The following is a 23,985-nucleotide window of genomic DNA, read 5'->3' as shown; positions in this document are numbered from 1 at the left end:
TATAAAATGTGTATAATGTGGACTCAAGGAAAATCTCCTGTATTAGCACTCTATTCATAGCACAGATTTCCATCTTCTAAAAGAAACAAAACCCCAAACACTTAAACCCCCAAAAGCACAACAAATCTCATGTATTTTAAATTCCACCAAGTGTAGTACCTTAAAACAGTCAAAAGTTCTTTAACTGAAGTGCTCTCACAACCATTTTGAAATTATTCTTGTAAAAATCTGGACAACCGACCATCTTTGCTAATAGAGAAAAAAAATGTATTCCTAATTTGAGAAAGAAATCACAATAAAGGGGAACTAATTCACTTCTAACACTACATACTAATATTACATTAAGAGCCTATTAGTCTGTAGAACATCTGGGGGTTTTTTTCTTTACAGAAAACCTAGAAATTTCTGCATATGGGTATTAGTATTTAAATCTTCATCCAATTTGAAAAATAAGCTTCTGAGCACATACATAAAAAGGCAAAAGACAGAAAAAAATGAACACAGGATCTCAAAAGACTTGCATTTTAAAGAACCATATTCAAGGACTGGAGGGTAGGGAGAAAATTTCCACATTTAGGACACTACCCATATTTTCAGGGTGTTGCAAATGGAACCAGAGTTTTGGACACAGGGTAATCTGTATTTAAAAGAGAACAGAAAAGTCTTTTATAAATGCTCCATAGACTCCAAATGTAAAGAAAATAAACTTACAGTTGTGATTCAAGTAAAAAATGAACATGTTTTTCTTTATCAAGTCACTTCAGAAGGAATAAAACAAATATCTTAAGGACCATGTGGGCAAACAGTCACATGTGCAAAACTTCAAAAACTCCAGATGTTCACATACCAAACATAATTACCCCAAAGGAGATATTCCAGAAATTTATTACAGTATGTTTTAATGATAAAATGAGGCAGCTGTATTTTAAAGCAACAAAATTTTTTAAAAATTCTGAACCCATTCCACATTAGAAGAAAATAAATTACCAATATTCCCTTTCAGATACTTTTTCCAAAAGACACAGGTAAGGGTCAAAAATTCTTGTACAAGTCAGAAAACAGAAAAAGAAAGTCTTTAACTCAAGAATTCAAACTGAGTCCCATCAATAGTAACCAAAGTGCAGTGTTGCCTATGGGCTGTTTGGCAGATGATGAGACAGAGCAGAGGACACGTCTCACTCCCAGCAGGCAGATGTCTGGAGAACAAGATCAGCTGCATCATCCCTGTAACCCAACAGAAACCCTCAACAGACAGAAATACAAGATTACCCCCAGAAATAACTGCCCTAACACAGTATTACAAGAGAGCTCACTCTACATACAAGTATTGGTATTTCAGGGGGAGAAGTTTGCACAAAAGAACTACTTCCCACAATCACTAGAGCTTTACTTAGCCCATTTCCTAAACATTGTGACAAATTTTATGAACACTAGTTTTTAAAAAAATACATATATCTCAATTCATATGAATCACCTGCTGTTTTGTCTTTTATTAAGTAATAAAAAAGCACTTTATAATCCAGCTTGGATTAAAACAAGTTTACATCTAAGTTCTATGAAATTTTCAAGGTTTTTTAGATTTTCTTCTGAGAAAACTTAAGACTTTTTTCTAAGCACATGACGCACTCCAAGAAGACAAAAAGTTGGGATATCAAAATCTATGCCAAAACTTCCAGAAGCCATTTCTGGAAATGTATTAAAAATTAAGGTAGCTGGTAATTTCCTAAAAGGCCTTGGATCCCTAAGAACAGATTCAGTACAAAGAGTAAGGATGTTCTAAGTGACATTTACAGCCAATTACAGGAAACACTACTATGACTTTTCTTTAAAAACTGAAACCAACAAAAAAACCATCACAAAACTAATCATGGCTCAGCAAACCTTCCATGGATCACTCCCTACAAACATTTCTCAACTCCAACCTTCCAGATGTAAAATCAGAATTATGTTTACTAAGAGAAGCACTGATGTTATACCCATAAACAAATATTGTCGATGGCAAGTTGCCTGAAATTTCAGATGATTGAATGACAAGGTACAGACCACTCATACTCCTTCCTACACAATTGTGTTTGGATACTTGCTAATGGATTAAAAATGCTCTTTGATCCAAAAGCCTTCTATCCTGTCCAACTGAAGAAGCTTGTAACACTTCACAAAAACTTCATGTAAGTGCATGCAGAAAACTACTAAAGATGACAACCAGGAATTTACAAAGTAGCTTATTTTACAGTAAGAAAATAATTCCTGGGACTGGAAATACAGTATCTTCATTGTACCATCAACCTATCAGAATCCAAGAGTCAGCCTGATCATAAACCTCTTGACAGTTTACTCCAAAAATAGGCTAAAGGGAAAGATTTGATTTAGCAAAAATTAAAGGGTTTATTTCACAATTTCTTGGGGAAAAAAAAATTTCGCTGTACTCTATTAAAAAAAATCCAAAACACAACAACCCAACCAAGCCATAGAGAACACACCAAACTGTACCAACCTACCACTTTAATTCTGCTTAAGACAAGTATGCAGGGTTCAGCACTTAATTTTTCCTTCAACACCATCATCATCTTCCTGAATAGAAGACATTAAGTAATATACTTCAAGAACAGTGATCATACTTACACTGCAGATCAGTTTCAAGGTACTTAGCTGAAACTACCCATTCACTAAGATCACAGAAAACACTTCTCAAATTCAGTATATTACAGTGTTATGAGAAATCAAGAACCTGTTGAGGTCCATCAGGACACAAGACTCAATACACAAAAATTATTAAATACAAGCAACACAAAAGAAAGGATGAAGCCAAGTTCTAGGACCTCTCCTTCCACCTCTCTACATGCTTCCCTTGACTAAGGCAAAAGGCTTAAGAAATCTCCTTTCTTGAACTCCAATACATGCTGTAGCCTGCAGTAATGCAGGTAACTGGAGAGTTGCTTCTTTCTGCAGTCCTGGCTATAAACAAGGACATTAAAGTATTGACCATGCATGTCTTAAGCTGCATTTCCAAGGGCTGAGAACTGTGTGAAATCAAAAAGAAGTTTTGACAACAGATATTCCCTCTTTATGACATGACATTTACTCCCAAAATTCCCCGACAAGCAACACAAAATGATGGGAACCAGTCCAAATACAAAATACAGCTGATAAAAAATACTTTACCATTTTTAATTTAAATGCTTTTGCTTTTCTTCTGAGGAAAATTATTTTTAAAACCTTTGTGAAATATGGAGATTTAGTTAAAACTATGTCTTTTGCCATACAGATGAGACATAAACATCAAAACCAAACTGCAATTACGAAACAGGCTACAATGGATTTTCAAAGTACTTTTAAGAGAAAAATTCAGCCTCCAAAGCATTATCAAATTAAGAAAGTGGAAGCTCACAGGTGTATGTCTATTAAGGCATGGATCACATTTGATTACTTGAGAGGAATCTCAAAGAAAAGCAAGAAACAAGCCCATCATTTCAAAGTACAGGATTTTTAACCATCTTTCTGCAAGCTGGTACTAGTGAACATTTTTCTAAAAAAATAATTCTAGAATTTGTTCCAAATGAGCAGCTACATTAAGCACAGAAGTAGTATTCAAACGCCCGTGCAGAGTCTTGAGCACATGGTGCTTGTTTATCACAAATCTCAGTACACCCATAACCACAAGAGCACCACTAGGCTTTCCCTTGAATAAACTATGAGCTGGCAGAAAAGCAAAAATAAGACAAGTCAAACCAACACAGAGTAGCGTACACTTTTTTTCAAATGTTGCCAATCAGTACACTGCATACAGCTGAAAACAAGCATATACAAATACACAATACCAATGTACATGTTTTTAACTAAATTTTGACAAATTACCTATTGCAGTTTCATCTCCAACCATTTCCTCCAATTTATTTCTTACCTATATGAAGTAGAGGTCAGTTATGCTATCTCTAGCAGATGATCATCTGGTTAATTTGTGTTAATCATCAGTTATAGTGTTAAAGGCTATTTAGACTCTACTAAAACTAACCTTTGATCCAAAAGCCATGGTGGTCATTAAATCAATTATTTCTTGGGTTTTGTGGTTAACTTACTCTGAAGTTTGGGGTTCAAGAATTTTTACCTATGTGCCTTATCATATCTTTAATACTGTGATTCTTAGTCTTATCCAAAAGATGTAATGCGGGGGAAGCAAAAGACACACAAGTGTTCAAACAGTTATTTCCAAACACACACACTTCCTTCTCCATCTCCTAACTGTCCCTACACTGCCCAAAAAAAAAAGATAGTGCACTTTTTATTCTGTAATTCTCTTTTAAGCACTCACAGAATTGCTGCTGCTCAAGTCAAGTAAATTTGGACTGTCTCCACGTTTGAGAAGCGGGTCACAATTTGTTTATGCTATAGAATTAGATAATTATGCAGTACTTCAGCTGCTTTCCCAAACATGGATAGGTCCCGCTTTCTAAGAAAATGTTGTGCATTACTGCTTTTTGAAAGTCTTATTTTTAGCTGTTTAAATTGCAATTCAACATTAAATAAATCAATTTTGAAATATTATACATTTTCAGCTTCAATACCAAACGTTGCATTTTGCCATAAAGAACCCTAATCACTCATTGTGCAAAAGAGTTTCAGCCTAAGTACAATATAAGTCAAAACAGTTTCAGTAAGATTCTCCATAGATATTTCATCTTGAAAATAACTCTTTCAGAGCACTATGAAAGATAGCCTTTGATTCTCTGTTGCTGGTTCAAGGGTGTTGATATCGCTGCACTTTATTTTTGTCCCGCTGCCAATTAAATATACTGAAATAGAAAAGTCTTTGAAAATAAAAATCAAAAAATGTAGTTGCTTTAGGTTTTGATATTTACTAACTCAGCCCTTGATGGCAAGCAGCTCCTTCAGCCAAAGAGTGAACAGTACAGCACAGAACTGCCTTCATCCTGCAAACCACAGGGAGACCACCAAGCTCATCACTGGATGCAAAAGCCTCTCCCTACTCCAGCCAACACCCACAGAAAAGTAGAGAAACAAGCTGAGAAACTTTACAGCTGATTTGATCATGCACCATGTACCAAGAGCAAGCCTCACCAGGCGGGTAACAATATTAAATGGCTGACTTGAAGGATTCAGTTGGCTATTAAAAGTCACAGATCATGCCTTGCCAACCTTTTAGCATGCTCTCACTGTATTAAGTCCAAATTAATTTTCCTATTTGGGACAGAATAATAAATTATCAAGACCTGGTACCATGGCAGAACAAAGCCTACACTCCCATTCCTTGCTACTAATGACTAGCTAAGAACTGAAGGATTTGTCTCACAAAATAGGCTAGATTGGTATCAAGAAAAAAAGAACACATCATCAGAGTCCCTGCTTCTCGCCACAAGCCAAGATAAAAATCTTGTTCATCTAATCCAAATATTTACAACCTCCTACTCTATGACCTGGCAATTTCCACCTGTACACACTCACCTCTCTTAAAAAATTCCCCAGATGCACTGTAATGATCTTTTTATGAGTTCTCACTCCAAACACTGATGACAAAATCACCTTTGAAGTCACCCGAATAGCTGCTCTGTGGTTTTTGCTGTTACCTTGACATGCTTTTTCATGCTCCATCCTTTCCTCAGTCACACCCTACACTTCTACATCCAACTGAGATCTTCCTTGGAGGTGCTCCACTGTCAAGATCCTTCCCACATCCACCTGAACTTATACTCACTTCTCTAGCACATCTCCCAAAAACACATCTGGTCCAATTCCCTCACACATCAACTTTGCTCCCTGTCAGCAAGGGCAGTCTCACCACTGACTTCACAAAGTCTTTAGTGTTTCCAAGCTGCTGATGACACCACAAGCTCAGTCCCCAAATCTGCTACTGCTACCTCCTAATAGCTACTACTCTAAAAAACTGTCTCTGACACCTATTTTCCTTCTGTTGGCTTTTAAACATCCACCTTATGTCTGAGAACTGATTTCTTCCTTTTAAAATGTAACTTTGAAGCTGTGTTGTTTTACTATGGGAGTATTTTAAAAATTAGTAGTCAAGGCTGCCATTCACAAAGAGGATTTACTCAAAGAAGGTTTTAAACTGACTCATCACTTTTGCCTAATCCAATTCCTTACTGAATCCAACTTAATTGACATAAACCACTTAAATACCCATCTGCCCTAAAGGTTAAGTCAGCTTAGGGAGCTAAACCAGCTGAACACTACCCTTCCCCAAAGAAAGAGACATGGAATACTGCTTAGGGTTGGGTTTTTTTCTCATTTTTCTTACTGCAAGGTCAGATAAGGAAGAGTACCAGTGCAAGAGAGGGGTGAGACCATGTGGTTTGGCAGGGAGGACACGACTGGTTTTGGCAGCAGTGAATTATTAGCTCAAGAGCACTGTATTGCCAAACCTTGCTGAGCGTGCTCCCTGCCCTGCCACAGCAGGCAATGAGGTAGGAAAAATACCTAGAGCGTGTTTTCTCTAGCGTGCCTCTTTCAACCACAAACAAGCTGAAGGTTGCTTAAAAGCTGCAATACTGGCTGACTTTGCTGGTGAATGTGAACTGTCACATCTGCAGCAGATAAGATATTCAGGAAGTTCTATTTTTAACTGTAGGCAGAAAAGGATTAGTTTTACTTTTTTCAACAATGTATCAACAAAATGCTCCTGTTTGGCCTCACCGACAACTTTAGAAAGCTCTACCTTCCAACAAACAACACAAAATAATAAACCAACATTATATTTAACAGGCACCTCTGTGAAGCTTGTTAACAGGGCTCTATTATAGATAAGTAGTTACGTTTTTTCACTGCCTACAAGTCATTTGTTCTTATGTTTACACAGTGTTGTCACTACATTTATATTTGCTAAAAACATGAAGTTGTTATCACTCAAACTAATCACTAGCATCCAAGCCTAAATAGGAGTTTTTTCTCCACATAATAGAACTTAAACCCCAGCCCTAGCCTTCTGACATTTCACATCTTTCATTCTCACATGTGCAGATCCTGAAAAGCAGAGACATCCTCCCCATACTCTTTAGAACATATGCTAATGCAAACATCCAATTTTCTTTTTACAATGCGTGGTGTAGTCTAATTACAATAAATACAACAACTATGTCTTTACCAACTTAGATACACACTAATTTATATATATATATATAAATAGCAAAGTAGCTTCTCTGACAGTTTCAAGCATGGACAAGCTCCAACAGAACAGGGTTTCTCAGTTTGCAAGAACCAACACAGATGTGAGTCAATACCATGTCACAGAACCCTTCAAGAAACAGCCCTCATAACATGTGCCATCACACTGCTGTAACACTCAAGGCACAGCTGCCAATTTAGTCCTTTCTAGCATACCCACAAATACAATAAGGCAGGTGTCTGCATTACATATCTAATTGCTGAAAATACTTCCATTAAGAGGTAAAAACTCCACACACAAAAAACCCTTTCATCTTTAACAAAATGTCAAGAAGCTTAACAAAGGTGGCTGTTTTTGTTAATGAGATTTCTGTGGCTCAATAGATGTTTTGATGCTTTAGTACACATGCATTAGGTCTTGAAATTTTATGCTGCCTAAGCCAGATTTTCAAAGGATAGGGTATTTTAACTAGCAAAAGCCAATTAAATAAACCATAAATCACTATTATTGTACTATAAGGAAAACCCTTCATCTTAGGAAGGATCAGTGAATGTCTTCTACCTCAACTTTTCAAGACACTGAAAAACTACTAAAAACATTTATAATACTCAGTGATTGGAGATGTAGCACTTATTTATAACAATGCAAGAAAAGATGAATTGCAAGAAAACATGAATGCTCACTTCATACAGGCACTGCTCTTCCAGTAGCAATATAAATCTGAAATCAAGTTACTTTTTTAAAACATTCAAATCAACGGGGTTAGATTAAGGGAGGAGAGGGGGGAAAGCAGTAATTCAGAAGTATTTACCATGAATCAGTTGATTAACATTGTAACATGTTAACACCTAATCCCAATTTACCAATCAAACAAAAGACTCCGCTTGAAGAGCATAATGTTACCAAGTAACATTAATTTTAGGATGCTTGTGTCTTCATTCATTCTTAATCAGAAACATTTTCATGGGATTCATGCACAATATGAAGTTAAATATCCGTCTGAAGACCCACCAGATAGGATGAAAAAAAAATATGAATGTATCTCCCCCATGAAAGGCAGAGAAGTAGATCTATCATGGCATATATATAAGTGAAGCTTTCAAAACAAATGTCAGCTATAGCATGCCCTTAAAAATATTACTGAATTAATCTGAGCAAGAGCTAAAGTACAAATATGTGCACATTGCCCAGAAAGGCTCAGGGCACTGCAGCCCTTTGTCAACACCATTTGCTGCAGCATGTACTCCCAGTGTCATGCCAGGAGAGCAGCCTACCCAGCTGCACAGCTTTCCCATCCACACTGTGGCTGCATCCAGGCCTGACATTTACAAAGAAAATCCAAAACATCTGGATCTCAAATACTGTTTTATATAAATTCTATCAAGTCCGCTGTATTGCCAACCTGAGGCAATCAAACAGTGCAACTGCAGTGATCTAGATGACTGAAGTAAGGACAGCAAACAGAATTTCCTCCTGGGTGCATAAAGAGAAACAACCAAATAGAGCAGCTCTCCACTTTCTAATGAAAGGATGGCTGCTCTGCCAATCCTTATGAGATATACTTGGCTATATATATTTTAAATACAGGTCAAATGATATATCAATCAGTGGAGGCAGTAAAAATTGATGATCATAAAAAATGAGACTTCAAATGATAACTGACTTAAGTTGGAAAAAAAAACAGGTGCTTTCAGCTATATAGTAAAGGAGTGGAAAAACTACTCTGACATCTAATATCTACTAAAATTAAAATCATAGCATATTTCTGGTTTTAACTTCTGACTATCAGATGCTATTACAGGTCTACCAAAGAAAAGAGTTCTGAAGTCTCTGGTATCCTCTCTTTTTGTGAACAGTACTCAAATCACTTCTTAAACACCTCTTCAAATGAACAAATTCAACTCTTTTCCTCTCATGGGAGAGAATATTTTCCAGATCTATACTCATTCAACAACTCTCTTTTTCCTTTCCAAGCTTCTTCATCTCTTGCGAGCTTGGTAACAACAGCCTAAAATCTTGCAAAAGAAAAAAACAAATTTATAAAATCACAAATCAAATCAGCATTTAACAGTTCTGCTCCACTTCAAACATTTTCAAAGAATCACTTCCAGAAATACATTTCTGTACCTTACAGGTTTCATTTTATGTTTTATATTAACAACCTGCATCATAGTCAAATACAGCATATGATTTAAGTTTGTCCAGTCATTGAAGTATTTTCTGAGGGAAGACTAAAGTAATGATCAACAATCACTTTGTTTTCTTCCCATTCCACAAACAGTATTAGCTCAAAATAAAACTATGAGTTGACGGAGTTGAACATCAAAACACAACAAACAGGAAGCAGACCAGAAAAGTCTGAAAACATACAAACCTGAAGGCAACATTCAAAATGGCAGTGGTACTAACTATACTGCTGCCTTCATCTGTCTGATATTTTGGAATATAAGCATTTAAATTCTAATAATGAATGACACTAATTGCAACTCTCAGTACAAGGGTTTAAGGCAGACCCAGAAAAATCTTATTTTTGAAAAAAAAATTAATGCTTCTTATGATTGTCTATGGATTGCTGAATACTGCCAACTGTACAGATAAATTCCAATACACTAGCAAATATTATCCTGCCTTGACAAAGAGGCCACTGACTTTCCAACCTTATAGCATGGTGGCATGTCAAAAGATGCCTTGCCTCACTAAAGGCCCATCTTCCAATTTGGGCAAAAAACTTCAGAAGCAATTCTCATCACTTCACAGCTCTCCCATCTGCCCTCAGAGCTGCTCCTTTACATGCATCAAATAAGGCAAGAGAATTTATGAGAAAATAATTTGTCACTAAAAATGCTCTTTAATATGAAACAAGCAGTAGCTAAAGGATCCAAAGTCTGGAAATTTCTAGATTTGAATATCTGACATGAATATGCTTTTTGTTTAGGCTTCTTACTTAAAATTTCTTATTCCTTTATAAAGCCAGTCTGGGGAAAGAGAAATCACAATATGCAGCATCACACCAGCACGTATTTGAACATCTTGTTGTGCCACTTGCCATAACTGAGGCCACAACAGCAGTAGCAGACTTGTCTCCAACAGGAGAAGTCAGCTAACTGGGTAATACAGACACTTGTTAAAATCAAACAAATGATGAGAATAAGGAGTCCTGAAATAATTCAGCAAAAAGCAGTCAGCACTTCTGGACTTTCCTGCCCAGTACTCACTTAAACATTTCTACTCTGCCCTCCTAACAACAGATACCTGCCACAAGTGACTTTGCCAAGCTGACTCCTTGTTTTAAACCCATTAGCCTTTCCTGCTCATTTCCAGTCTCTACAATTCTGACTTTTCAATAATCTCCTTGTCCAGCACATCTTACATATCTTGACCCTCATACTCACATCTCACACATGGTTCTTATATTTCACCTTGAAGTTATCTTCCCTTCTTCACCCAGACTTTGCATACCGCCCCTTGTGGTATTTGCTCACCCTGAAGATTCCTCATCTAAAACCCAGTGTTTCTTCTTTTCCCTCAGGGTTCCCTGTACAGAAAAGAGCTGACAGCCTCACATGCTGAACCCTCACCAGACCAGTTTCTCCTTACCTGTTGCTCCCTGCTCTACTGGTTTTCAGTCCAGTTCCCCTACTTTTTTCTTCCCAGACTTCAGGTACCATCCACCTTCTCTCTATCCCTAGCTCCTGACTGCTTTGCTTTCAAAATCTACCAAATTTGCCCAGTTCTCTGTCAGATTCCAGGGCCAACCCCATTTGATCCCATATTCCTTGTTCCAACCTACCTCTTCTGCAAGGCCAGTTTTCCTCCTGTGTTCACATCATTCAGCTATCAGGCCTCAGAATTAGAATGTTACTGAGGACATAGGACAGAAAAACTCCCCAGTACCAGCAGTCCATGTTGTAGGATGTTACATGAAGCTGCTAAAATCTAGGTCTTCACCAAGCCCATACTGATTTTATAATTCTTCCCCAACTGGTCCAAATGGGTGATTTCTCCATGGAAAAACACTCCTACACCTCTTAAGTCTAAAATGAAGCTGAGTGACTCCCTCTTCCCTAGTTATTAAAAAAAAACCAACACTGTATGTTAGATGAAGTTTCCACATAGAGCAAATCTAGCAAGACTCACGAGTTCAAAAGCTTTTGCTAAACTCCAAGATTTTTTTTCTAAGCTAAAATCACTTGAAAACATGTAACAGTAATAAAAACAGCAACAGTAATAAGATCTCTGGTGCCACAAGGATCATCAATATCAACCACAAACACAGTCAGTCTTTTATAAATTCATTTACAATCCCGTTACTGAACAGAATCTCAATGTAGCAAGTACTGTGCAAACACAAGATAAAAAGGCAGTTCCCTGCCTTGAAGAATTTACAATCTATTAAGATAAAAGACGACTACTACCACGAGATGAAAACATGCACTGAATGGCCTTCTGAGATCGACAGGATCTGCTAAACAACCATCCACAATCCATTCAGTACACACAAGCCATGCACAGCAACACAGCATCCTCCAGAACCTAACCACTGATTTGATGCTGAAGATAAGATCCTTCTCAAATCTGCTCATTTTATCACTCTTTCACCTCGTTTTTCTTACCACAGAAAATCATAAGGTATCCACTTGTGAGTCCTTTTTCCCTTCTCAGTCTTTATTATTCTGACTTGCCCCCCTTACCCCCATCATCTTCTCTTTCCCAAACTCCAAAATCCTTTACAGAGCACTTCTCCAATTAGCATTTCTTTGTCTTTTTGGCATCAATGGGGAAAAACATTGGGGGAGGGGTGGGAAATTTGTTTTGTTTTGTGGTAGGATTTTTAATTGAATAATTATTTCAAATCAAATTCACTAACCAAACGATACAAAAGGCTGAGAAATCTCAGGGGGAGTCCTGAAAAGAAAAACAAAAAACAAACTACTGAGTGCCAGCTAAATGGAAAGAGGAGCCTGGGGGGTGCTTAGAGACTAGTAGCCATAGGAAAGCTTAGTGGTGCTGATTCTCAGAGCCCTTGATCAAGTGCAGCATGGCCTGAGGTCTCATAGCTTTGTCCAATTCCTCCTGGGTAGAAATAAAACCACCCAAACACAGAAATGGGGGGCTGAAGTCTGTCACTGAGGTACATATAACACAAGTAGGTTATTCTGCCCTCCACTAACCACTTTTTGCAAAAATACAGCTTCAATACCACTTCACTGCTGCTCTTACCTTTCCTTTCCAAACTTCCTCAGAAAGCAACTACCTTGATCCTTTCCTACTTTTCTGCTGCCCATGGGAATCTGAATGACTGCAATGAAACCCAAAAAGACTGGTCACTTTCTGCCATGCAAAACCCAGACATCTCACCAAAATAACAAAAGTAGTCTATTCTGAACCAGAGATTAACTCTGCAGTCATAGAACCAGCTCTTGCTACTTGAATTCTCTACAAACTACTGATAACATGCTCATGAAAACACCATCTCTTTTCTATCTGCCCCAATGCAAATGTCTCAATCTCCGCTCTGCCGCCTGTCCTCAACCAGTGTGAAAAACAGATCTAAGTTTAAACCCTGGAGTGAAGTATTTAGACAAAATTTCGAGCAACGTGTGGCATTTCAATTATTTCTTCCAAACATGGGGCCATAATTTTAGCAATACTACATAAGCTAAACAGAAGTTCAATTTTAACACTGTAGTAAATAGCTGAACCATTTCTATATTGTCTGTATAGAAGATACTGCAGAAGACAAAACGGCATACTATGAAATCGAATGGAAAGGATGAAATGCAGAGAAGCAACAGACATCAATTACCTTTGCAACACGGTATTAAAGTAACCTAACGACGTGTACATGCATTCTGACGTTGAAAAAATGTGCTATCTAAAGCATATTAACAAATACTTAACATCTCAGCAAAAAAATACGTGCACGCATAAGTAAGCTCACATAATGAGATAAAACACTATCCGGTAGGTAAATATTTAGGCCATTTAAACAATTATGCATTGTCGTGTAAAACGACAGGAATCTCTCAAATTACTACAGTCTTTAACCCAGACTGCGCTTAATGTTTCTGTGGCCTGCTTAACATTCCAGGCATACTTCTGGCAAGGTAGCTCTCTCTGGCTGAGGTTCAAACTGTCCTTGTCCAACTTTCACTTACTATAAAAACATTGTTTAATATAGAAAAGCATACACAGAGACATATGGTTCTTATTTCGCAGACACCTAAAATACTGACACTTGTGTTCACTAGCTCCGCGTGGAAATTTTTAGGCGACCGCTTTGAAGCGAGGTCGTCCTTTTTACTGGGCAGCACCCGCAGCAGAGCCCACGCTTCCACCAGACTTCAGCTACGACGCTTAAACACTGCTTAGAACGCATTTCTGCTAAAGCAGCAAGACCAGCCCGTGTTTATTCACCCTAAGTGAGAAGAAAAGGCCTAACTCGGTCTCCCCACGCACCGCCGGGCCGTGCAGACGCTGCCCCGGACACCACGCAGCTGCAGATTTTTGCTGCTAATTTGCAGCAGACCGCGTATTTGTCAAATTAAGTGCAGGAATTTCCCGGTTTGCTTACCTCCACGCAGCGTTATCTTTTATGAGGAGGTAATCTACCAAATTACTCCAGCATGCCTCCAGCCTGCTGCTGCCAATTAGTTCAGCCCGGCTAATAAATCAGGATGGCCAAGCCGCTCGGTTACAGCGGGGCTGGTCCGGTACGCGGGGAGTATAAACACACGCGGTGGCAGCGCTCCTACCTCCCCATCTCCCCCCGCACTGAGACAACGCTTAGTCCGAGCACCCACAGCGGGGAGGTGGGGGGTAAAAAGCCTCAATTCTTTTTTTTCTAGATAAGATTTAACATTAAACACTTCCGACAAACCCATCAGCAGCAAGGGTAGAGGCTCTGCCCCCACGATGGGCAGCGGAGGGCCGGTGTGACAGAGCCCCCACCCCGGGCCGCCGACCCGGAGCCTCCGACTGCCCCGCCGGCAGCGGCCCCGCCGCCCACACCCTGCCGGCGTCCGCGGACGGGGGAAGGAAAATGTCGCCGATGGGCCCAGCCCCGGGTGTACGGGACTCAGGCCCTCTTTCCCCCCCGATCTCACTCGTACCTGTCCCGGGGGTCGATCCACGAGGTCTGCCGGGTGTTGTGGTCGATGTAAAAGACTCGTCCGTCGAAGTCCCTCGCTTCCTCCCAGCCGGCGGGCAGCGGTAGCTCCGAGCTCTCCCGGCCCCGCTGTCCGCCGGCCGGCGGCCCGCCGCCCTGTCCCGCCGCCGCTTGCTGCTGCCGCCGCCGCCGCCCGCCGCTCAACCACGGCATGGCCGCTCCGCCGCCGGGCCGCCGCCGCCCTGCTCCGGCCGAAAGCCGCTCCCCGCCCGCCGCCGGGGCAGCTCCAGTCCCGCCCGGGCCGCGGCCGCCCGCCGCCTCCTCCTCCTCTTCCTCCTCCAGCACTAACAGGCGGCCCCGCAGGGAGCGGGACTCGGGCGGCTCCGGCTGCGCCGCGCCGAGCTCATCCTCCCCCGCGCCAGCCCCGCTCCAAGCCGGGACCAGCCCCGCCGCGCTTCCTAACCCCGCCCGGGACCTGCCCCGCGCCGCCCCGGCTCCCAGCCCCCGATCCCGGCCCGAGCGCCCCCGCCCGCCGGTCAGCAGCGCCCCGCCGCCGCCTGCCGCCCGGCGCCTGCCCCGGCCATCTTCCCTCCCTCTGCCCCGCCCGGCTGTTCCCACGCCGCGGAGCCCTCCCGGCCCGGCCCGCTCTGTGGGGCACGGGGGAAGCAGCGGGGCCCGGCCCGGCCGCACCCCGCGCCGCGGAAGCCGGGCCCAGACCCAGACACGTCGGCTCTGGGAGAGGGCGGCTGCCTTCCGCCCCGGGCCCGGGCCGGGGGAAAGGAGGCTGAGGCCCTTCCGGGGCCCGTCCTGTCCTGCCTCGGGCCTGGGCTCTGCCTCGGCCCGTGGGCGGCCGGGGCGAGTGAAGGAAAAGGCGAGCCATGCCCGGCCCTCGCTGAGTTATCTTTTTTCCGGTGCCCGCCAGAAATGTCTCGGAGGTGCTGAGCAATCACGATGAGCACAGGGACATGGGAAAGGCATGGGAGTCCACTGCAGAGGCTCGAAAGATGCTGGCAGAGAGGTCCTGGAGACCACACGAGTCACGGAGATCATGCCGTATCCATGGTTGGATAATGGAGGGTGGAAAATTATACATCTGGTTTGCTTGACATCTCAACTTGGTCCCTTAACCCCATTCTGTAGAGCAGAAACCAGCTGTATCTGATTTGACCTGAGCCTGCTGGAGACCAAAATGCAGAGTTCCAGCTATCATCTAGAAGTAGATTCCATAAAACTTTGTTAAAGTGGGGTTAAAAATTGGCATATGGGACTTTCTGCCTTGGCAGGATGCTGCCTTCAGCTAAACCTTTAAAAATCTGCAAATAAAGAGTTAAGGTAATGCAGGCAGCTTCTGAAAACTAGGGAGTTAACAATATATTCTCAAACAATCTTAACTCAGCCCCTTGAAATTGGCAATACCCTGCCAGGGATTATATTGCAATTCCAATTATGTTTCACTTGCATTCACCGTTTTAAATTACATCTCTATGAACATTAATTGCTGCGGTATGGTTATAAGTGCAGGAAATTAGAGGATTTTTGCTCCTGACTTCTTAGAACTTTCTCTTCCACCCCCCCACCCCACCCCCAAAAAACCACTGGTTATCCGAAAGCCGTGCATGAGAGAGGCAGGCATGGATAATAGAATAGATCTGACTTTCTACTTATGTCTTGTAGGTTATTTTAATAGCAGTAGAATGTAGTTTTCTTACCAGGGTTACTGTCAGCCATGAGTAATAGGGGGGTTTAGTGATGAATGCAAAGCAGTGTAGGAAGCTCTGAGAGCAAAGGTGAAGTAGATTAAAAATGTAGTAAAGGTGTAAAATTTAGCAAATGCAAGGCTGTAGATCTGATCTTTATAAGCATAACAGCTTATGTTTGCATAAGCTCATCTCAACAGTTTACTTCAGCAAACACTTGTCAGGCCATCCCATGTGGTCCCGAGAGTTCGGCAGTATCTCCAGGAGCAAGGTGCTGTTTCTGTGCTACAGATGTTTCTGAAGAGTATTTTAAAGTAGGCAGAATTAAGGCACAGTACAAACTATTTTTTGGTGGTTGCAGCTTCTGTTATTTTAAGTATGTCTCCCAGATTTTCAGAAGTTTTGTTTAGCAGAGGTAGGCATTCTAAATGGCCCATGTCTGTATTAACCTTTTGGGAGGATGGATTTTTTTTTTGTTTCAGAAAAATCTCAAACAGCTGACCACTGTGCACCACAACTTTCACTGCTTTGAATGCCTTTGTAGCAATTACCTTAGCACAGCAGCTGCACAGCACCATTCTGAGACACTGCACTAGTTCATAATACCTGGAAGCAGTACAGCCAGGTTGCTATAATAATCCACCAAGACTAATGAGCCCTGCTGAGAATACGTGCAGCACTGCCCTCCAACATGGGCTGGCTCTTCCTCATCACTCCCCAGAGTCCCAAAAGAGGATCAAGCTTCAGAGAAAAACCTCTAGATGGAAGTTGCAGAAACAGTGTGGGACTGACCATGGAGGCAGCAAAAAAGGAGGCGGGGAGCTCAACACAGCAGTGAACAAGAGGGAAACTGGCAGGATTAAGCATGGAACATTTCCTTCAGGTCATAGCCCTTCAACTAAATTCTTGTCTTAACTTTGGCAAATTGCTCCAGGTTAGAGCCAGAAAAGGACTTGGCTGGGTTTCTCAGGCAGAATTAACATGCACATGTTCCGTGTAAAACATGATCTGTATATCCAGTGTGTCCTGGATCTCATGGATTCATTATAAAAGCTGCTGAAGATGCATATGCTACTATGTAAAGCACACGTCCAAGATTTTCAGGTGTATTGTAGCTGCTTCTGCAACACATTGCATCTTCCTAAATCTTTAACAAGATTCTGCCTTGGCAAAGTTTTAATGTTAAATATGAGAATGTCCTAAAAAAAACCTTAAAATGATCCAAGACTTCAGGTCTAACTTTTAGGCTGTCTGTATCTAGAAATATCATTAGCTTCAATTAGGAGCCTCAATTAGAAGCTTCTTAAAGACTCATGAATAAAAGTATTGAAAAACCTGATTTCAAGAGTCCAGCCAAGTGTGCACAGAGCTGCCTATGGGAACCAGGAGGATATGATAGGGCTAGCACTTGCCTCACCAAAATTGAAACTCCTTCTGTCTGCAGCACATCCATGCCAAGGTGCTAGGCAGGAGCTCTCAATTATTTTCCAGGCCAGAACAGTACCCTTCCTCGGATGTTACCTCATCCTTCTGCCCGTTCCTTGTGAGGAAATGAACAAAATATTCAGGAGCCAAGGATTATTTTTGAGTAACATTTTAAGTCAAGAAGAGAAGAACCTGAAAAGGTCACTGTAGTTTTCCTGCCAAAGTACTAATTTGCAATGCATTTTGTGCTGTCCAATGAGCCCCTCCCAGGCCTGCATGGCTTCTCCCTCCCTTTTATTTTCTTTCCTCTTTAATGTCTGTCCTACATCCAGAGGGTAATAGGGAAAAGTGGGACAGAGAACTTGGTGCAATACAGCTTATCTCTGGTTTGGGTTGCAGAAGGAAACACTCTACCAGAGAAAGAGGACCTGCATAGTATGGAACATGTAATAGCAGAAGATTTTGACTTAAAATAGATAAACACCCACCACGAGAAATTAAATGCTTGCAGTGCATATTTTGACCAATCTGAACAAATGGCAATAAATCACATTTCATCTAAAGTAATAACTACATACATTTACACAGTTCCTTGTCTCACATCTTCTCCAAATAAACATAATACACATCTCAGTTCTCATGTACTTCACACACCTTCATTCCACACCTGTTTTCCCTTCCTTCCACTTTTTTCCACCCACAAACATTGCTCACACATTCACTCATTCCTTAGGCACATCTATACCCATTAACTCAAAATTACATAAGCAGCTTTTCTTCATGTGCCCTCCCTTGCCACCTTCAGTGTTTATAATCACAGGTTATACCTATACATCTCTGTTAAACATGCTTTTATACCCAGGTTTTGAATGATATCACAACATTTTCCACAGAAAATGTAAATATTTCCCACTGTAGGTTGTAGATAATAAATTCTAATTTCATTGATATCCACAGCAAAAGCCATTAACTCTGCATAAAAATCCCAACCTCATTTTGGGTCACCACTTCTTTCTTACAACTGCTGGAAAATGGCAGCCAGTCAGAACTGTTGTCTCATTGTGTATAACAACTCCATCCCCATCTTCTAATTATGAATACTTATTTGCAATTTATTTCCCATTTCCCAGATATTCCAACCTCTGTAGGACCCTTGTACTGTCTTGACACCTAACTAAAAATTGTCACTTCTCTGGTATCATAGCAAGTCTTCCTCATCATCATCCTCATGGCCATGTATCACACTCATCTTGCAAGCTGGGGCTTGCTGCTCTTCCCATATCCAACAGATTAAAATCATAAGAGACAGGGACATAATTTCTCATTACTCTGTCCCTTTGGGTCATTTATGTTTCCCACACATACACGTGTATGCAAAAATAGAAATATAATGCAAAGATAAATTAGAGAGGACATAGAAATATATACACACATATACAAATACACAGGAAGATATGTTGTAAGGCCCATCTTCCCAAAGCAAACAAATCTGCACTCTGTCTATGACAATGTTAGCTGGTTGAATGGCTTCACTGCTGAGAAGTCTATCTCAGGTGGAGGCTTTCCTTGGGCTGCCTTACAGAGGTTTAAGCATCCTCCAGCATGGTGAAACCATAGTGGCTGCCCTGCTTTTGCAGCCTCCAGCTGGTGTGGTGCCTGGAGTTCTTTCAGAAGGTTGCTGGGCAAAGCAGAGTTTTGATACTTGAGGAGTACTGATTGAGAACGGGAACTGGACAAGACCCAATCCCCAGAGATTCCACAGGGTCAGGGATGGTGTAACAGATGACAGATACGGTGTGTAGTTGGAAGGATGATCAGCAGTCAGACATTTCAGAGGAACCAAAAAGTAGCAAACCCTCAACTCTCACTTGCTGTCAGCAGCCAAGAGCAGGGCTCCAGGAATAGAGGGCCTGTTGATGATCATTCTCTGGCTCAGCTGTAGGTGTGAAGGGTGCCAGGAAGCAACACAGGAATGTAAATCTCTGAGGGCTTTCAGGATGGGTTACAAGACAGGAGCTGTGTCTGTGCGCATGTGAAGGAAGCAAGTTTTTCCCTCTATACATCAAGCAAATCTGACACTTTTCATGAGGAAGGGTATTTCCACATGAAAAATAGACTGAAAATTCCATATCAATGGAGGGTTAAAAACCACAGAGGATGTCTGAATCTAACATGAAGTATTAATGAAAGACTTCACAAACAAAACTGTGTTAGAAGGAGGCATTTATTCTGCACCAACAAGCCATCTGAGAAAAGGACAAATATTCCTACGAGCCTTTTGTAATCATTAATATTTTTCCTCTGCTTCTTTTCTCCATAGTAGTTCTACCTAACTGGAGTATGGAAACTCTGTAGTTGGAGTCTTTGGATCAGTAGTCCACATCCAACTGAAGAAATAAATAATAACAAGTTATTGTTTGGTGCATCACTTCCTGGTAGGGAAATAACAAAGAGTTGCATTGCCATAGTGCACAGTGTGTGTAGATGACACGTGAGGTAGATGACAAAGAGGACAGTGCACCTGGGCATGTTAAGAAAATACTCTCTTACAGTATTTTTACATCAAGCATTGAGGCTGTGGTTTGCCTTTGAATAAATGCAATTCAAATGCTTACATACTCACTGCAATGAAATGCATACACTACTATTTTTTGGAATGCACATTCCAAATTCTGTGGCATGCCAAAATTCTTATATTATGACATTGATTTAATACACCAGACACAGGACAAATTATTGAACAGCAAATTTTAAACAAACCAAATTATGTAGAAATAATAAGATATGATACTCCTCTAGGCCTCACAGCTTAATAAGACTGTATTAGCTACAAACAAAAAATTTATGAAATATACAGAAGTTAGATAATAAACAACTAGAGCAATAGATTTAAATATAGATCAATTCCGTAAGTGTGCAGGCCTGCTAACATTCAGCTTGCATATTCCTTTCTAATCTTCTTTGTCACCTACTTATTTGTCTCTGAAAGGCCTGGGATAAAGACAATGTGAATTTCTCTTTATCATTCCTAATATAACATTTCACTTGATTTATTTATCAGCTGTATTTTCTTCAAACAGCATAAGTGCTTTCCTCAGGAAATCCCACTGCCCCATCACAAATCCCATTCTTTGTGCCACACCTCTTCTTGCCAACTATTTAAATTCCTAGATTCAGCATTTTATCTATTAAAACATTTCAGATGATTATAGCTATAAAAGATTGGGGTTTTTTTCTCAGAGACTGAGAAAATTGTTATTTTATTTTCTCAGAACTTTTCCATGTGCCTTCCTGTGGTACAATCTATCCCAGCCAATGTTCAAGTCTGAAGTTCATCATGAAGTTCATCATAAATTGCATAATATTTTAAATTTCAGATTTTTTAAATGACCTGTAGAGATCTGATGAGTTGTCAAGCTAGTTTAGTCAATATAAAATTCCTGCTCCAGCATGCCACCACTGAGTAAGAGGGTAGGGGTAGTAAAGGGTAGGGGGTAGTTACCCCACAGTGCCTCTCTCTCAACTCTGTCTTAGCTCTGAATACTCACACACTTATTCTATTTGCAAACTTAAGCCTATTTCACTTAAGTGCTTTCCCAGACAACTATAAATAGTCTCTTGGAAGTGGTAATTAAGTCAGGACCACATTCACTCGCAGGAATTTAACAGCTTCTCCTGGCAGAATGCAATTGTTTTTTCCTCCTCCATCCAGGTCTTTGCAATTGGCCACAGGGGACCTGGAATGCTTTAATGGTTCAAACCATTTGCAATATGATTGCATACTGGCACATTATTATTTGTTTTGCTTCATTATTCATGCTGCTATTAATTATTATTTAAAAAATAATGTGAAGAAACAGATTAAGTCTGAGCTCAGACTTGTCATGTGCCCAAAATAAAATGGGATGGTGGAAGAGAGGGTGGAGCTACCCTAGAGGATCCAAAAGGCTGGAGGACGAGATGGTGGGTGAGGGAGGACCTGTGGAGATGTTAGCAGAGACAACTCCAGAATAGAAAAATATACTTTAACTGAGATTACACTTTAAGGCTTATTGTAGTGTATACTAACTTCAGTGACTGCAATGACAATTTTGTGTTAATTGTATAATCATAAGTTGCTAGAAGCAGCTTCTCTACAAAAATGTGTTGAAGTTAGCTTGATTTTTTTTTTTTCAAATGATAGATTAAACTTGGAGGAAAAAACTTATTTTACAGAATTTCATTTCACTTTATACATAAAGTAAGGGAGAGTTATTTGTCGTGTTAGATTTAACAAAGAAACGTCTCATGTCAGCATTTTATACCCCCGGTGGCCACAGCCCACTGCGTTCTAGCTCTGACAGGAGATGGTTTTTGCCTCCTGACCTTGGAGCCAGCATGGTGCTGTGCCACCCCACAGCAAGGAGGCCCCTTCCCTGCTGCTGTGCTGCCCACCCCTTGGGCAGGGTGCTCGAGGGAAGGCCTGAAGATTGGTGTGCGTCTGTTGTCAGTCTGAAAGACAGTAAACGTAGTCACTGTCCTGCATAAGGCTTTTACAAAACAGAAATAGAGAACATTCTAGATAAATTACCATATTTAGGCTTCATGCAGGACTCCCCAGCACATTCGCTCAGCGACTCCCAATTACTTCAACGACACTGGAGTGCTTGTTCTCACATTGACATCACCAGAGAGACATTTATTCCAACACAAGATGTTTGCTGTGCAGAATATGTCCAATTTTGTTTTACATAAGCACATTATTACAGTTCATTTTTCATTTTCATCAAAAGATGTCTGTGGCGTTGCCTACTCTTAGGAGCAAAAAACAACACAAAACAACCTCCCAGCAACACCCTTTTATTTTTCTCCCATCTAAAAGAAACATGCCAGCTCCCATGTGTTTCAGGAAGTACACATTCCAGTTCAGCCAGACGAGTATCATTGGCAATGCTTGTTGTGATTTGGATACTGCAAACATAAATATATATACACACGTATGTCATACCTCTGAAACATGAGGATGATTTTAGCAAGTCAAATCAAAGGCCATCCAGCCCAGCACTGTGTTTCCAACAGTGGCCACTCCCAGCTGCCCAAAGGAGTTTAGGGACAAATGAGACACACAGTGTCTCATTTTTCCAAGAACTGTCTTTCAATCTTCAGCGAATTCCACCTGAGGATATTCTTGCCCAGAACCAGAGAACCAGTACCCCTGTATGCAACAGTTTCCAAGGGACTTTCTTTATCAAATTAATCAAATTATTTTAGCATCCACAATATGTATGGCAGATATCTTTATCTATACCCTTGGAGAAGTATTATCTTTTGAACCTTCATTCTGTTACCAGTTTGATGCCTCCTATCTGTAGTACTAAAGGAAACAGTGATGATTTTCTGTCTTCTTCACAGAGATGCATCATATCTCACATCCATCCTCACTGTGATGTAGTTTTGAGATATTCCTAGCCTTATGGAGGAAGAAATCTCATCTTTATTTCTTGCAAATTGGACTGAAGTGATCACTGCCCATCATTCACCATGATGGCTGACCAACAAATTAGAAAACAGGGCTGGATAATAGTCCCCACTAGTCTGTCCTATCTGAAATAAAGGCAAAAAATGCAATTTAATGGTTTATTTTGGCCTTCAGACCATTTTTCATGTGCTGTGGATATGCACAGAAGTGCTGACTATCAGAACCTCCAAAGGCTATATAAGTTCAGAAAAGCAGAATTCCTTACAGAATTCCCCAGTATGCCCAGATCAGAAAAATACAACCATCATACTATTATATTATTGTTATTTTATAGGAGTATTGCATTTGTAACTAAAAAGCTCCTCCTCTTATATCACAGTCATCAATAATTTTTCAGGGATTTTTTTAGCTTAGTTTTTTTTGTTGTTTTCATTTAAATTTTTTCTAGGCAGCACTGCCAACACATTTGGATGTATATTTTTCTTTTAAGCCATCAGCCCTTCCAAAAATCAAAGTGATATTTTATAATCATGTAAGAGATCATTGCTAGATGTAGGCTGTACACACAAAGAATTTCCAATTCTTTTAATTACATGGAATCATTAATGTTGGAAAAGACCTCCAAGATCATCAAGTCCAATCTTTGACCAAAGGTTAAAACCAGCAAAATAAAAATAAACAAAATTAGTTGGATGATTTTCCTTTGAAATTTTTGTCCTACATCATCTCCTAGTGAGTATCTCCTCACCAAAACTACCTAAACAAATTACCTAGGCAGACTTCAGTGTGGTCTGAGAGCCCTTAAAGTTCACATATCCTCAAGTTCTTGTCAAATTTACATTAATGTTTAAATTTAAAGTGATCCCAGAGATTACATTTTAAATATAGGTGCATTAATATTTTCACTGGATCACAAATAATATTAAACAAAGTTTAAATGATCCTACAGGCTGCTTAGATGTTTTTTCCCAGTGTTTAAAAACCTGTAATTAGTTTCCAAAATCTAAGATTTCTCAGCCCTTTGAAAGACTTGTAAAACAAAGGCTCTTTTTCTTTATTTTAGCTTTATTATAGGAAAAGCAGCTTCTGTAAGGCCTAGTGTTGTAAAAACCATATTGCTATACTTGATATAGCAATAATACAGCCTAAGAAAAGCATCTGCTGA

At 40.4% G+C, this 23,985-nt stretch overlaps 1 protein-coding gene across 1 annotated transcript in view; it reads right to left on the bottom strand.

Annotated features, from left to right (window-relative positions):
* The window catches only part of WWC3 (WWC family member 3), a 99,201-nt gene extending 84,081 nt beyond the window's left edge, over window positions 1-15,120 (bottom strand). The window contains 2 exon segments of the mRNA XM_058045577.1: window positions 14,245-14,975; window positions 14,977-15,120. Coding sequence (XP_057901560.1) covers window positions 14,245-14,975; window positions 14,977-15,120 — 875 coding nt within the window.
* Between the last annotated feature and the right edge of the window lie 8,865 nt (window positions 15,121-23,985).

Source organism: Melospiza georgiana, chromosome 2 (assembly GCF_028018845.1).
Source record: "Melospiza georgiana isolate bMelGeo1 chromosome 2, bMelGeo1.pri, whole genome shotgun sequence".
NCBI classification, from domain to species: domain Eukaryota; kingdom Metazoa; phylum Chordata; class Aves; order Passeriformes; family Passerellidae; genus Melospiza; species Melospiza georgiana.
This window is presented reverse-complemented; position numbering and strand designations above follow the sequence as displayed.